Below are 16,507 nucleotides of genomic sequence, written 5' to 3' on the forward strand. Positions count from 1 at the left end.
CTGCGCCGATCTGAAGCCAGGAGCTTCTTCCAGGTCTCCTACGCAGGGACCCAAGGAAGCCATCTTCTGCTGCTTTTCCCAGGTCATTAGCAGGGAGGCTGGATCAGAAGTGGAGCAGCCAGGACTTGAACCGGCGCCCATTGGGTTGCCGGTGTTGTAGGCAGTGGCTTTATTCTCTATGCTACAACACTAGCCCCGGAAAAATTTTAAATAATACATAAATGAGATAATTACAGTTTGTGATATATATTCCATTCAAAAGGATTCTACTGCAGGCCGGTGCCGTGGCTTAACAGGCTAATCCTCCGCCTTGTGGTGCCGGCACACCGGGTTCTAGTCCTGGTTGGGGTGCTGGATTCTATGCCGGTTGCTCCTTTTCCAGGCCAGCTCTCTGCTGTGGCCCGGGAAGGCAGTGGAGGATGGCCCAAGTTTTTGGGCCCTGCACCCGCATGGGAGACCAGGAGAAGCACCTGGCTCCTGCCTTCGGATCAGCGCGATGAGCCGGCTGCAGCGGCCATTGGAGGGTGAACCAACAGCAAAAAAAGGAAGACCTTTCTCTCTGTCTCTCTCTCTCTCACTATCCTCTCTGCCTGTCAAAAAAAAAAAAAAAAAAAAAAAAAAAAAAGGATTCTACTGCAGCCATTTGCAGTGAACCACCAGAAGGAAGATCTCAATCTCTGCCTTTCAAATAAAAGTAAATTTCTAAAAATCTCTCCAGACAAATAAAACCAACAAATTACACTCTTCAATCTTGAATTTGGCTTTTATTTTAAAATACATTTAGCAGAGAACTATCATGGGACAGAAGGTAACAGAACACAAAGAAGTAGAATATTTTCAAATATTGTCTAAGTAGACATAAAGATTAACAGGATAGCACAGACTTAAATTATGGGAAACAATCCCTCAAACATATTTTATCCCTCAAACATATTTTAAAAGAAAATCTCTTCACATTTTCCAGCGTACCGATATGTTCCTAAGTGCCTCAGCTTCTTTTTAACTGTTAGGCAAAGAGCCCAAATTTGGTTGCTTTACTAAAATTATCAGATACAGTTTTGGTTAAAAAAAAAAAAATTACCATGTCTCTAAATTCTCAATCAGGATTATAAAAATATGAGCTCAGATAGATATGCTGTCCAAAATAGAGACATCTTAAGTCATATTTCTGGATGACCATATAGATACTGCTCTAAAGTCAGTAATCCCACACCCGATGTTCACTTGTATGGAAAGTTAATTTTCTTCTTTAAGAAACTCTTACTATCAATAAACTTAATGTTAACTTAATTAAAATCACATTAAAAAATATAAAGGCACAGACAGAAAAAAGAACACTATACCCAAATTATCCACTGTGGAAATAAAAAAACTGGGGAAAACAGTAAGATCTAAAGAACTGATGCTCATTTTTAGATTTTTAAAATTTACCTTAAGTGGCTAATAAATGGGTATTAAAAGTTAACACTGGGAAATCCAATCCTCTCCAAATAATTTAGAAAGACGGTTTGCTTACATATGTGTGTGCATTGTCCCACCTACAAACTTCCACTGCATTTCCATTCACTGGAACTATCTGCCTGCAGTATCAACAATCAAGACAATGCACAAAAAAATATATCTTGTTCCAATAACTTACAATGCACAGAAAAATACCTACAAAAAAATGGAAATATTTATCCATTTAGCCTTCCAATAAATTAGTGAGAAAGTTAGGCCCATTCCACATTCCTTTCTGAATAAAGGTTAAAAAGTTAAGGGTGTTTTACTTCTAGCCCTGTTGGTTGCCTGATTATATGTAACTTAAGGTAAAGTTAACATCTGACCTTTACATCACAGTATACATGGCATTTCTTAATTCAGCAACAGAAAGGCACAATTAGCAAGCAATAAAATTCAGTACCTGAATTATTAAACTTATGTTCAGAACAGTTGCAAATAAAAGTACATTCAACACAGTGTACAGAACTTTTAAAAAATAAGGACTCCAAAAACAAATTTCTCTGAAAATTTGGTCCACTAAAAACGCCTCCCATGTTCAGTATCATAGGTAACATGAAAGGGATGGCAGTGTGAAAACAGGCAGTCAATCAATGTGTGGTAGCACAGGAATTCTGGTCTAGGAATTACGCAATTCAATTAGGAAATGGCTACCATAGTAAATAAATGTTAAACGTATTTGTTAATAACAACATACTTGTACCAGGTCCCAACACACAGGCACAATTGTTTGCATATTATTATTGATTTTATACACCCCTCCCAGGTTAAAAAAAACTTCAGGTATATTATTTTATATATAACATATATTAGATATATAAGTTCATATTATATACCTTAATATCTATTATATATAACTTGAGCCCATAACAGCAGAAAACTCCAAACATTACATGGGCATTCGCAATGGATACTGATCACTTTCTCAGTATTCCAACAGCTCAGCTCACTTACACAACACCTTGGATGTGCAATGAGAAAATGCACTGACTCTTCTGAATTTACTTAAATAATTATTTAAGTTAAATTCCTGCAAAAGCCTAACTCTGATCTGGCTTTTACCTAGAATATACTTTGAGATCAGTAACTGATACCCTCTTTTCTTATCATAAACAGTATTTTTCCATCAAGAGATACCAATAAAGGAAAATATGTAAGGAATCAAAAATGTGATGGAGAAACCGACCATTCCATAGGTAATATACCGATAAGGAAGTTCAACTTCCATGTGCTGTCTTGCTTTTCGAATATCATCACAAGGTATCTTGAAGATTCTGCAGGCTAAAGGAATGGTGATCTTTTTCATTATATCTCTGACTATTAACACAAACACCATCCCTATGAAGACCCGCAATATGGCTTTTCCAACCAGAGTCACAGTAAGCGGGGGCCTAGCTAAAGGCAATGTGTCCAGAGAAGGTTCTAGTAATAGACCCATGTTATAAGTGACATGAGAGCCACATGCAACTCCAGCACCACTTCCCAGAATCTCAGCTGTGTCTCCCCGGGAGGTGCTCCAGGTGTCAAGAGTGAAGGAAAAGATCCCCAGAGCTAAGTGAAGCCCTATGATGATTAACGGAGCGTATCTGTGAGTTTGGTTGAAGTGGTCAATCATGTCCACAAGTGGATAGAAGACAGCTAAGATTAAAATGGTATACAGGAATCCAGCAATAATATCCTGGGGAAAGACCAAAGTAGGGCCAGTTAGTGCAACATAACAGACACTAAAAATTCTTAATAATTAAAAAATGTGCATCGATGACAAAAGATGTTTTCATAGTTCTACTCTTATAATTACATATATCAAATAGCCACTTTATCTTGAACAATACTATGGTTACATTGTGCAGTTTGATTTCTAGGAAAAAGAATATACTTATTCAAAGAAATAATCTTCATTTGCTGTCATAGAGCTTACACTTAATGGAGAAAGGTGACAATAACTACAAAAGAGAGCAAGTAAATATTATAATTCAGTTGGCTATAGGTGTCATGAAGGAACTAAAACAGGACAGTGAGAGTTGGATGAAGGGCCCCAGCCTGTCTTTGGAGCTTGAAGACATGTTCCAGGTAGAGGAAGCACAAAGCCCTTGAGTTCAATGAAATAAGACATAATCCAGGCTGGCTCAAATGTCAGCCAAAGAAAGGAGAAATACGGCATAGGGTCAAATGGACAGGCAGAGGTCAAACCAAGTACATCCTCGACAGGCCACAGGAAGAGTGCCTATTTTATTTCAAAAGTGATAGGGAGGGGGCCGGCGCCGCGGCTCACTTGGCTAATGCTCCGCCTGCGGAGCCAGCACCCCGGGTTCTAGTCCCAGTTGGGGCGCCGTATTCTGTCCTGGTTGCTCCTCTTCCAGTCCAGCCATCTGCTGTGGCCCAGGAGGGCAGTGGAGGATGGCCCAAGTACTTGGGCCCCTGCACTCGCATGGGAGACCAGGAGGAAGCTCCTGGCTCCTGGCTTCGGATTAGCACAGCGTCGGCCGTAGCAGCCATTTGGGGAGTGAACCAACGGAAGGAGGACCTCTCTCTCTCACTGTCTATAATTCTACCTGTCAAAAAAAAAAAAAAGTGATAGGGGGCCACTAAAGGATTTCCAAGCAGCAGAGTGTTGGTAACTGTGAGAGACTCCATCTGCTTTGTAGAGATGGGGCAATAGGGAAGTGTGGAGGACAGGAGACCACTGAAGCTACTACAGGGGCCCACTCTACACACAGTCCACATCTACATACAAAGACATACACACAGATTTAGGAAAATGTTTAAAATTAGAGTTGACCAGTTTATCTTGGTGATAGATCAAATGTGGGAAAGGAAAGAAGGGGATCAAAGTGACTCAGTTTCAGGCAGGCGCAATTGGATAGATGATAGAAAATGGTTTAATGGAGGAAATAAAGATATATTAAGATAACTTCCCGGGGCTGGCACTGTGGCGCAGTGGGTTAAAGCCCCAGCCCACAGTACCAGGATTCCATATGAGTTTGAGTCCTGGATGCTCCACTTCCAATCCAGCTCCCTGCTAATGCACCTGGGAAAGCGGCAGAGGATGGCCCAAGTCCTTGGGCCCCTGCACCCACATGGGAGACCCAGAAGAGGCTCCTGGCTTTGGATCAGCTCAGCTCTGGCCACTGAGGCCATTTGGGGAATGAACCAGCAGATTGAAGATCTCTCTGTAACTTTCAAATAAATAAATAAATAAGTAAATCTTTACACAAACAACACCCCTGGGATCTACTTACTATTACAGTGGCTTACATTCACTGCTTCCACTCCCTATTTTTTTCTAAGCTCACCAGGAGAGTCAGGTGTTTATGAGTGGTTAGGATTCCACTCGGGAAGCCGGATCCCTTATCAGAATGCTGGGTTCATGTCCTAGCTGTTTTTTCTTTTTCTTTTTCTCTTTCTTTGAGATTTATGTGTTTGAAAGGCACAGCTGCAGAGGGAGCGATAGACAGATAAATCATCTTCCGTCTGCTGGTTCATTCCTCAAATGGCCCTAAATGGCCCCAATGGCTAGGGCTGGGTCAGGCTGAAGCCAGGAGCCTGGAATTCCATCTGGGTCTCACACATGGTTTCAGGGGCCCAAAGACTTGGGCCATCTTCTGCTGCTTTCCCAGGTGTATAAGGAGGAAGCTGGATTGGAAGTGGAACAGCCAGGACCTGAATGGATATGAACTTTAGCTTTGCAGATGGTGACAACCCACTCCACAATCCCACCTCAAAGAGGGAGAGATGGAAATACACACACACCCCCCGATCAGCTGCTTCTGATTCCAGCTGCCTACTCACATACACCCAGGAAGGCAGGAAGTGATGGCTCAAGTACTTGGGTACCCGCCACCCATACAGAGACCAAGACTGAGTTCCTGGCCCTTGCCTTCAGTCTGGCCCAGCACTGATTGGTGTGGGCTTTTGGAAAGTCACTGAGCAGATGGAAAAGCTGTTGGTTTGCCATCTGTCTCTCTGCCCCTCAAATGAACAAAAGTAAATAAGTAAAAATAAAGTCATCATTGCACCAAAACTATTTTTTTAAAAGACTGTTTTATTTGAAAGGCAGAGTGACACAGAGAAAGAGACACAGAGATCCTCTCTGAGCTGGTTCACTCTTCAGATGACAACAGCCAAGGCTGGGTTAGGCTGAAGCCAGGAGTCAGGAAGCCCAGCGCAGTCTCCCAATGGCTGTCAGGAACTTGAGTACGTGAACCATCATGTGTTGCCTCCCAAGGTGCATCAGCAGGATGAGGGAGCAGAATCAAAGAAGCTGGGGCAGGAACTGGCACTCTGGTACAAAGATGTGGTGTCCAAGAAGCAGCTTAACCTGATATGCCACAATGTGCTCCCCAAAGCACTCTTTTTCACGACACTGTGCTCTGTGCAGCCAAAGACAGCGGTCATTTCTCAGGAGCATCCAATACAGTTCAGCAGCAGGCTTTTTTTTTCCTAAAGATTTATTCATTTATTTGAAAGACAAAGTTACAGAGAGAGACAAAGACAGAGAGAGACAGAGAGACAGAGAAAGAGAGAATCTTCCATCTGCTGGTTCACTCCCACATGGCCACAATGGCCAGCGCTGGGCCAGGCTGAAGCCAGGAGCTTCATTCAGGTCTCCCATGTGGGTGGCAGGGGCCCACGGACTTAGGCCACCCTCCACTGCTTTCCCTGATGAATTCTGATAATTGTATACACTTATATTATCACCAACCCAAGCAAGAACAGAACACCCTTCACTTTAGAAAGTTACCCAATCCTATGGGTAAATCTTAAACAAATTGATTTTATTTCTTTAGTAGTTGTTTCTATTTTTTTTATATATATTTATTTGAAAGAGTTAGAGAAAAAGAAGAAAAAACTGAGAGGTCTTCCATCCACTGGTTCACTCCACAAAGGCCGCAACAGCTGGAGCTGAGGCAATCCAAAGCCAGGAGCTTCTTCTGGGTCTCCCAAGTGGATGCAGGGGCCCAAGGACTTGGGCCATCCTCCACTTCTTTCCCAGGTGCATTAGCAGGGAGCTGGATCAGAAGTGGAGCAGCCAGGACTCGAACCAGCCCCATATAGGATGCTGGTGCTGCAGGCCAGGACTTTAACCCGCTGAACATTGCTGACCCCTAGTAATTGTTTCTTTAGTAACTAGTTCTTTTTGGATCAGCTAGGTTTTTCTAACAAGCTGTCCATTTCATTAGAATTTTAGAATTTATTAGAATAAACTTGGTTCTAAGATTCTCTTAATTCGTTAAATTCTGGGCACAGCTGTTCATGTTTTCATTTTAATTGACAATATTGTTTATTTTTTGCCTTTTACTTTTTCCCTTAATTTGCCCAGGTTTAACTATTTTACTGGCCTTTACAAGGTAACACCTATTTGCTTAGAATATCTTCTACATTATATATGGTTTTCTTACCAATTCTTCCTCTTTCCATCCTGGTTCTTCATTTCTCTTACTATTTTTGGCAGGAAAATTATTCTGTTCATTTCAACATTCAAGTTAGAATCCTAGCTATTTAATATTTCCATTTTGGGGCCAAAATTGTGGTGTAGCTGTTAAAAACACTACTGGGGCTGGCACTGTGACGTAGCAGATAAAGCTGCTGCCTGTAGTGCCCACATGGGCGCCGGTATGAGTCCTGGCTGCTGTACCTCTGATCCAGTTCTCTGCTGTGGCCTGGGAAAGCAGTAGAAGATGGCTCAGGTCCTTGGGCCACTGCACCCATGTGGGAGACCTGGAAGAAGCTGCTGGCTTCAGATCGGCACAGCTCTAGCCATTGCCACCAATTGGGGAGTGAACCAGTGGACAGAAGACCTGTCTCTCTCTCTCTCTCTCTCTCTCTCTCTCTCTCTCTCTGCCTCTCCTTCTCTCTCTGTGTAACTCTGACTTTCAAGTAAGTAAAAATTTAAACAAACAAACAAAAAAGTGCATAAAAGCACCACAGCACTGGCATTCCATATCGGCATTCTTCGAGTCCCAGCTGCTCCACTTCAGATCCAGCTCCCTGCTCATGTGGCTGGGAAATCAGCGGAAGATGGCCCAGGTGCTTGGGCCCCTGCAGGCCTGTCAGGGACCTGGAAGAAGCTCCTGGCTCCTGGCTCTGGCCTGGCCCAGCTCCAGCTGTTGCAGCTACTTGGGAAGTGAAACAGCGGATGAAGACCTCTCTCTGACTCTCCCTTTCTAATTCTTTTAAATAAATAAAATAAATATTTAAAAAATGTTTCCATTTCATGGAATAGCTAACTGATAACTTGTAAGATTACTTTCCTTGCTCTAAAAACTCTATAAGTTCAAGAAAACGCATATCCTAGTCAATATAGAGCCTAATATAGTACACACCCCACAAGTGATGGTGATTAATGACCAGTCCTTCCAATCAAATGCATTAGGCTAAAGGCAGGCATTTGGCACAGAGGTTAGGACATGACTTGGGACTCCCATTTCCCAAACTGGAGTACCTGGATTCCAGTCCCAGCACCACTCCCAATTCCAGTTTCCCTTCTAACGCACACCCTGGGAGGCAGCAGGTGTTGTTCAAGTAGTTGCGGCCAATTGGGGAGTGAACCAGTGGATGGAAGACCTCTCTCTCTCGCTCTCTCTCTCTGCCTCTCCTTCTTTCTCTATGTAAGTTGGACAATAAATAAATAAGTCTTTAAAAAAAAAATGAAGATACCAATGTGTGTGTGTGTGTGTGTATGATTTATTTATTATTTATTTGAAAGTCAGTTACACAGAGAAAGAAAGAGAGGCAGGGAAAGAGGTCTTCCACCTGCTGGTTCACGCCCCAACTGGCCGCATCAGCTGGAGCTGTGCCAATCCAAAGCCAGGAGCCAGGAGCTTCTTCCAGGTCTCCCACATGGGTGAGGGACCTAAGGACTTGGGCCATCTTGTACTGCTTTCCCAGGCCATAGCAGAGAGCTGGATTGGAAGTGGAACAGCCGGGACTCAAACCGGTGCCCATATGGGATGCCAGCACTAAAGGCGGTGGCTTTACCTGCTAAGCCACACCACTGCTCCCTCCAATTATGTTTTAAAGCATAGTTCAGTGCTTGCTTCAGCAACATATATATTTTAAAAATTGGAATACAGAAATTAGTATAATCCCTGTGCAAGGATGACACATAAATTTTGTTTTTAAAGTTTTTTTGCACTTATTTGAAAAGTAGGGGGCAGGTGCTGTGGCACAGCATGTAAAGCTGCCAACTGCGGTGCTGGCATATGATATGGGCGCTGGTTAGAATCCCGGCTGTTCTACTTCTGATACAGCTCCCTGCTAATGCACCTGGAAAAGTAGCAGAGGATGGCCTAAGTCCTTGGACCCCTGCACCCACATGGGAGACCCAGATGAAGCTCCTGGCTTCAGATTGGCCCAGCTCTGGCCACTGCAGCCATTTGGGGAGTGAACCAGTGGATGGAAGATCCCCTCCCCCCTCTCTCCCTCTCTCTAACTCTTTCAAATTAATGAATTAATTAAAAAAAGAAAAAAGTAGGCCGGCGCTGCGGCTCAATAGGCTAATCCTCCGCCTTGCGGCGCCGGCACACCGGGTTCTAGTCCCGGTCGGGGCACCAATCCTGTCCTGGTTGCCCCTCTTCCAGGCCAGCTCTCTGCTGTGGCCAGGGAGTGCAGTGGAGGATGGCCCAAGTGCTTGGGCCCTGCACCCCATGGGAGACCAGGAGAAGCACCTGGCTCCTGCCATCGGATCAGCGCGGTGCGCCGGCCGCAACGCACCAACCGCGGCGGCCATTGGAGGGTGAACCAACGGCAAAAAGGAAGACCCTTCTCTCTGTCTCTCTGTCTCTCTCACTGTCCACTCTGCCTGTCAAAAAAAAAAAAAAAAGAAAAAAAAAAAAAAAAAAAGAAAAAAGTAGAGAGACCAGATCTTCCAATCAGATTACCCACATGGGTGGTGTGAGCCCAACACTTGGGCCATGTTCTGCTGCTTTCCCAGGTCCATTAGCAGGAAGCTGGATCCGAAGCAGAGCAGCTGGGACCCAAGCTGGCACTCCAGTATGGAATGTGGGCTTCCCAAGAAGTAGCTTACCCCACCCTGCTTCAATGCCAGCCCCCATGATACATATATTTGTAAAGCATTTCATCTATAAAAATAAGTCAGGGCAGAGCATTGGGCACAGTGGTTAAGATACTCTTTGGGATGTCTACATCCCATGTTGGAGTGCCTGGGTTTGAGTCCCAGCGACATTTCTGATTCCAGCTTCCTGCTAATGCAACTCCTGGAAGACAGCAAGTGACAGCTCAGATACTTGGTTCCCTGCCACCTATGTGGGAGACCCAAGCTGAGTTTGCCACTCCCTGCTTTGGGTTGGTCTGGGCTAGCCCAGGCTGTTGTGGGCATGTGGCTGAGTGAACTGGCAGATGAGCTCTATCTTTTTTTAATCTTTTTAAAGATTCATTTATTTATTTAAAAGGAAGTTACAGGAAGAGAAGGCAAGAGAGAGGGAGAGAGGAAGATCTTCCATCCACTGGTTCATTCCCCAAAGAGCTGCAACAGTTGGGGCTGGGTCAGAATGAAGCCAGGAGCCAGGAATTCCATCCGGGTGTCCCCTGTGGTGGCAGGAGCCCAAGCACTTTGTTTATCTGCCACTGCTCCATTAGCAAGGAGCTGGATCAGAAGAAGAGCAGGGGCTGGTGCTGTGGCATAGTAGGTTAAGCCTCTGCCTGTGGCACCGGCACCCCATATTGGCACTTGTTTGAGTCCCGGCTGCTCCACTTCCCATCTAGCTCCCTGCTATGGCCTGGGAAAGCAGCAGAAGACAGCTCAAGTGCTCGGGGTCCTGCACCCATGTGGGAGACCTGGAAAAACTTCTGGCTCCTGGCTTTGGATCAGCCCAGCTCCAGCAGTTGCTGCCATTTGGGGAGTGAACCAGCGGATGAAAAATCACTTCTTATCTCTGTCTCTTCCTATGTCTCTGTAACTCCGCCTTTCAAATTAAATAGATGAATCTTAAAAAAAAAAAAAATACCTCCAAGGGGCAGGTATTTGGCACAGTGATTACATCACAGTGGGAAGTCCACATCCCCTACCAGAGCGCCTGGGTTTCAGTCCTGCTTCTGCTCCTCGTTCAGCTTCCTGCCGATGTGCACCCTGGGAAGCAGCAGGTGATGGCTCAAGGACTTGGGTCCCTGCCACCCAAATATAAAAAGTGAACTGAATTCGGCCTGGATATTTGACCAACCCGCTAAACATTCTATTTGCTTAAAAAGAACACTATTAGGGGCTGGCATTCTGGTGCAATGGGTTATGCCACCACCCCCCCAAAGGCCAGAATCCCAGGGCAGTGCCAGTTTGAGTCCCAGTTGTTCCACTTCTGATCCAGTTTCCTGCTAATGCTGGGAAGGCAGTAGAAGACGGACCCAGTGCTTGGGTCTTGTCAGCCACATGGGAGACCAAGATGGATTCCTGGCTCCTGGCTTCAGCCTGGCCCTGACCTGTTGTGGTCATGTGGGGAGTGAACCAGCGGATAGGAGCTTGCTCTCTCCCTCCTTCAGCTTTTACCACTCCCTTCCCTTTCTCTCTGTCACTCTGCCTTTCAAATAAATAAACCTTTGAAAAAAAATAAAAGGAACAGTATCTCTGAGATTATGTATTCAATATAATCAGAATTTTGTTCCTCCTTATACAACTATAATGAATCTAGGGATGATAATCTGGTATCTTTTCCTCCAAGAAATATTAGGAATTCATTTTTTACCACCAGGGAATGATGCATAACCATTTGATGGCTTTCCAGAAGTGCTGCTGCTAACTTGGAGGTGGAAGGGAATAATTCTAAACAAGGCACAGAGGATAGGTAACATTTTTTTGTGTGTGTGATAAATATCAAGAGTTCACATAGAAATGTGATCATTGGTTTGATTATAAAACTAGTAGACTAGTGGGATATTTCAATAAGCATAAAATTCTAAAAATGTTACACTGTTGTTAAGGGCAAGAACAATTTAATAGAATCCATTCAAAATTTTTGGATTCCATGAATTAGTTCATATTTCTCCCCCTTTTTTGATTCTTCATCTACAATATAATATTTGCTATATTCTTAGAGATAGGAGGTGAGATGTTAAGGATGGAGAAAACACAGTTACTGTTTCAAGAACTGTATAGTCTGTTGCAGTTGACAGATAAAAGAAAAAGCAATCACAATTTAGGCTAAGTGGGAGAAGGGTCGCCTAACCAATCTCGAAAGGCAAGCTGGATAGGGCAACACAGGATTTAGGAGGTAAGAACATTTGTAGTGAGTCTTGAAGAATGAATGAGGTAGCTGCCAGGGCAAAGGTTACAGCATCCATGACATCACAGAGGTTAAGATACACGTACTGCATCTGAGAAGACCTAAACAACTCAGTATGGTGCTATGCTCGTGTCTTGGACAGTCTACTAAGCAGGACACTGACTATTGGACAAAGCAGTCAAACTGGAAGTAGGGCCAATAGCTGAGAAGCTATTGCTGTAATCTGGGGCAGGTTGGAACTCAAGGTATGTTAACAGGGATGGGGGGGGAGGGAATGAGCAGGTGTGGCTGCACACAGAGCAAGGTCCTGGCCCTGCCCTTCTCAGAACACCTCCTGTGGGTCATAAAGTACGCATGGAAAAGAGAAGCCAAGCCCAACCTAAAAGGTAAACACAAATGGCACCAGAAGAGTGTAAGTTCACTTAACATCTAGTCCCTGGGTCTTCACTAATACTTAGCATCCTCCTTGGTTCCTGAACTCACATTGTTGGTTTTGATTCAGGGACAGAAAAGATTAAAAAAAACAACAAACTGGGACTGAAGGGAGGAAGAAATACTATTCTGAGTGTGACACCTGGCTGTTGTGAATGCTTGAAACTTTGATTGCACTTAGTACTTTTCAAAGCCAACACGTTGATATTTTTGCAAAACAAAGCTAGGAGACTTACAATAATGACATTTTCTCACTTAGGTTTCAAATAAGTTTGTAAATGACCAAATATTATAAAATTGCATGTCAGTATTGGAAAAAAAATCAGGCATTAAGCACATGAGGTTTTCCTTACCAGAATGGAGTGCATTCCCATGTAAATTCTACTTAGGCAAACTAGAGAGCACCAGCACGGAATAAGAATCAGTCCATATAGAAGAGGATACTAAAGGGGAACAAAAAAGTAAAATGAATTAAAGAAATTAAATTAGATAGAAACAAGCAAGTGAAAACCAACTTACAATACTGTACAACTCCACACAAACAAGAATGTTTTTCCTCCCCACTGCATTCCCATCAGCTAGCTGTAAGCAACAGCACAGAGCAGACATTAAAGAAATTTTGGCATGAACGAACAAGTGCATTAAATCTTATGTTTCTACACTCTTCGTGATGGGAACTGGCTCGTTTTTGCCTCTACAGAACAGATTCAATCCCTGGCACACGGAAGGGCAGGCAGGGGACATACTTTGAATACGGCCCCACAACAAAAGGGCCTCTGCAAGAGGAGTGCCTGAATCCGGCCCCTGTACACGCCATCTCTTCCCATGGTGTTAAGTGGCACTCTGCCCGCGACCACTGAAGTGCTAACTGCCCTTTGTGCGGAGACAGGAAAGCTCAGGATCATTGGATACACACAGGTATGAGGCTCTGAACAGCCAAAACACTGAAAAGGGATGGAGGACTCGCACCTTCAGACTTCAAAATGACTACAGGAATCAAAGCAGTGTATAACCAGCCCAAGAAGTGACAGTATACACCAATGCAATGGAATTGGGAGTCCAAAGACAAACGCATGTATCTATGGTTAACTGACTTTCAACAAAGACACCGAGATCACTCAATGAGGAAAGAACAGTCTCTTTAACAAACAGTGCCAGAATACCAAAAGAAGGAAGCTGGACTCTTAACTCACACCATACACAAAAACCGACTCAGGATGGACACCTTCAACAGCTAAAACCATAAACTCCAAGCAGAAAACACAGGAATCTGTTTCTATGATCTTGGATGAGAGGACAGAATCTTAAATAGGACACTAAGTGCACACGCAAGAAAAGGAAAGAAACCAAACAGGACTGGGTATTTAGCGTGGCAAGGAAGGTGTACATTCCACATCAGACAGCCTGACTTCAATTCCTGCTTCCAACACCTGCAGACCTTAGGAGGTAGCGGAGATGGCACAATAATTGGGTTCCTGCATATGAGAGCTCTCATTCTGTCTGTCTATCAGAAACAAAGGAAAGAAAAAAATGGATTAAGACTTGAATACACATTTTTCCAAAGGAAACATACACATGGCCAACAAGCCCATGACTAGAAGCTCGATGTCTAGCCACTGAGGAAATACAGACCAAAACCACAGTGAGGATGGGCACCAGGGGTTAAGCTACCACTCGGGATGCTCCCATCCACATGGGAGTGCTGAATGGAGTCCTACCTATTTCACATCCAACCCAGCTTCCTGCTAATGTGCCTGGGAAGGCAGCAGATGATGGCCCGAGTATTTGCATCCCTATCAACCACACAAGAGACCCGGAGGGGGTCCTGGCTCCTGGCTCCTGGCTCCTGGCTTCACCCTGGCCCAGCCCCTGCAGTTGCGGCCACTTGGGGAGTGACTCTGTATCTTTCCCTTTCTTTGTCACTCTGCCTTATTTTTTTCCTGTGTTTAAAAGATTTATTATATTTATTCGAAAGGCAGAGTTACGGAAAGACAGAGAGACAGAGAGATCTTACAAATAGTGGCCCACACCCCAAATGGCCATAACAGCCAGCTCTGGGCCAGGCCAAAGTCAGGAGCTTCCTCTGGGTCTCCCATGTGAGTGTCAGGGGCTCAGTCACCTAGGCTATCATCAGCGGCCTTCCTAGGCCATTACCAGGGTGCTGGATCAGAAGTGGAGCAGGAGCCAGAGATGTGGTGCAGCATATTAAGTCACTGTCTGCGATGCCGGGATCCTATATGGGCGCCAGTTTGAGACCCAGCTGTTGCACTTCCAATCCAGCTCCCTGTTAATGTGTCTCGGAAATCAGCGGAAGATAGCCCAAGTTCTTGGGCCCCTGCACCCTCGTGGGAGACCCAGAAGAAACTCCTGATTCCTGGCTTTGGGTTGGCACACTCTGGCTATTGAGGTTTTCTAGAGAGTGAACCAGAGGATGGAAAACCTCTCTCTCTCTCTCTTTCTGCCTCTGCCTCTCTGTAACTCTGCCTTTCAAATAAATCTTAAAAAAAAAAAAATAAATAAAATAATGTGAAGAGAAAACCTACAGAATGGTAAAAAAAAAATACTTTAAAGTTATACATGAGAAGGCTTTAATATCCAGAATATATAAGGAACTCAATAATTCAATAGCAACAACAACCACAATAATAACAGCGTTTTAAAATGGGCAATAAGGGCAGCATTTAGTGGTCAGGATGCCCGTGTCCCACGCTCGAGTTTAATATCCGGCTCCTGACTCCAGCTTCCCATTAACGCAGTTCCTTGGCGGCAGCAGCAATGGCTCAAGTCATTGGATTCCTGTCACCAAGGCGGGGCACCTGGACTGAGTTACAGGGCTTTGGCCCAGCCCAATCCTTGCCACCGCAGACTTCTGAAGAGTAAACATGCTCTTTTTTTTTTTTTTTCTCAAGATTTATTTTTATTTATTTGAAAGGCAGAGTTACAAAGAGAGAGAGGGAGACAGAGAAATCTTTCATCTGCTGGTTCACTCTCCAAATTCCCCCAATGGCCAGAGCTAGGCTGATCTGAAGCCAGAAGCAGGAACTTCTTCCTGGTTTCCCATATGGTGCAGGGGCCCAAGCACTTGGGCCATCCATCCTCTGCTGCTTTCCCAGGTACATTAGCAGGGAGCTGGACTGAAAGTGGAGCAGCTAGGTCTCAAACTGGAGTCCATATGGGATGCTGGAGCCGCAGATGGTGGCTTTACCTGCTACGCCACAGTGTCAGCCCCAAAGCATGTTCTCTTTCCCTCTGAAATAAATTTTTAAAATTAAAATTTAAAAATATCTATTTCTTATTTTTTTAAAAAAGGCAATAGAGTTAAATAGACATTTCTTAAAAGAAGAAATACAAATGGCTAACAGGAATATGAAAAATGGTTCTGGCTTCATACTAATGAACACCATGGGAGGTAGCAGGTGATAGCTTACGCATCTGGGTTCCTACCACCCACGTGAGAGATCCCGATTGGGTTTAGGGCTCCTGTTCTCAGCCTGGCCTAGCACTGGCTGTTGTGAGCACTGGAGGAATGAACCAGAAGATTAAAGATCTCTCTCTCTCTCTCTCTCTCTCCATCTCTCTTTCTCTCTGCCTTTCAAATAAAAATAAATTTAAAAAAAATTTTTAAAAGAACTACTGATTTCTTAAAAAAAGAAAATATGCTCAACATCACTAATCATCAGGGAAAAGCAAATCAAAACCCAAATGAAATTATCATTTCACTGCAGATAGAATGGCTACTATCAAAAAGTCAAAACAGGCTGGCGCCGCGGCTCACCAGGCTAATCCTCTGCCTGCGGCGCCGGCACACTGAGTTCTAGTCCCGGTCGGGATGCCGGATTCTGTCCCGGTTGCCCCTCTTCCAGGCCAGCTCTCTGCTGTGGCCCGGGAGTGCAGTGAAAGATGGCCCAAGTCCTTGCGCCCTGCACGCGCGTGGGAGACCAGGAGAAGCACCTGGCTCCTGGCTTCAGATCAGTGTGGTGCGCTGGCCGCAGTGCGCTGGCCGCAGCGGCCATTGGAGGGTGAACCAATGGTAAAGGAAGACCTTTCTCTCTGTCTCTCTCTCTCACTGTCCACTCTGCCTGTCAGAAAAAAAAAAAAAAAGAGTCAAAACATGGGTCAATGTTGTGGTTCAGCAATTAAGCTTCATGCAATGCCAGCAACCCTGGGCGCCAGTTCAAGTCCTACTTGCTCCATTCTTGATCCAGCTCCCTGCTAATGGGACTAGAACAGCAGCGGAACATGGCCGAGTACCTGAGTCCCTGCTACCCATGTGGGAGATCCAGATGGAGTTCTAGGCTCCTGGTTTCAACTTAACCCAACTCCAACAGCTGCAGCCATCTGGA

At 44.6% G+C, this 16,507-nt stretch overlaps 1 protein-coding gene across 1 annotated transcript in view; it reads right to left on the reverse strand.

The window, feature by feature from the left end:
• Positions 1 to 725: 725 nt before the first annotated feature.
• SGPP1 (sphingosine-1-phosphate phosphatase 1) overlaps positions 726 to 16,507 on the reverse strand; it is a 34,806-nt gene continuing 19,024 nt past the window's right edge. The window contains exons 2-3 of the mRNA XM_062181636.1: positions 12,518 to 12,607; positions 726 to 3,178 (exon numbers count right to left, since the gene is read on the reverse strand). Coding sequence (XP_062037620.1) covers positions 2,627 to 3,178; positions 12,518 to 12,607 — 642 coding nt within the window. The 3' untranslated portion in view covers positions 726 to 2,626. The remainder of the gene's footprint in view (positions 3,179 to 12,517; positions 12,608 to 16,507) is intronic.

Source organism: Lepus europaeus, chromosome 22, assembly GCF_033115175.1.
Source record: "Lepus europaeus isolate LE1 chromosome 22, mLepTim1.pri, whole genome shotgun sequence".
In the NCBI taxonomy this organism is placed as follows: Eukaryota; Metazoa; Chordata; class Mammalia; order Lagomorpha; family Leporidae; genus Lepus; species Lepus europaeus.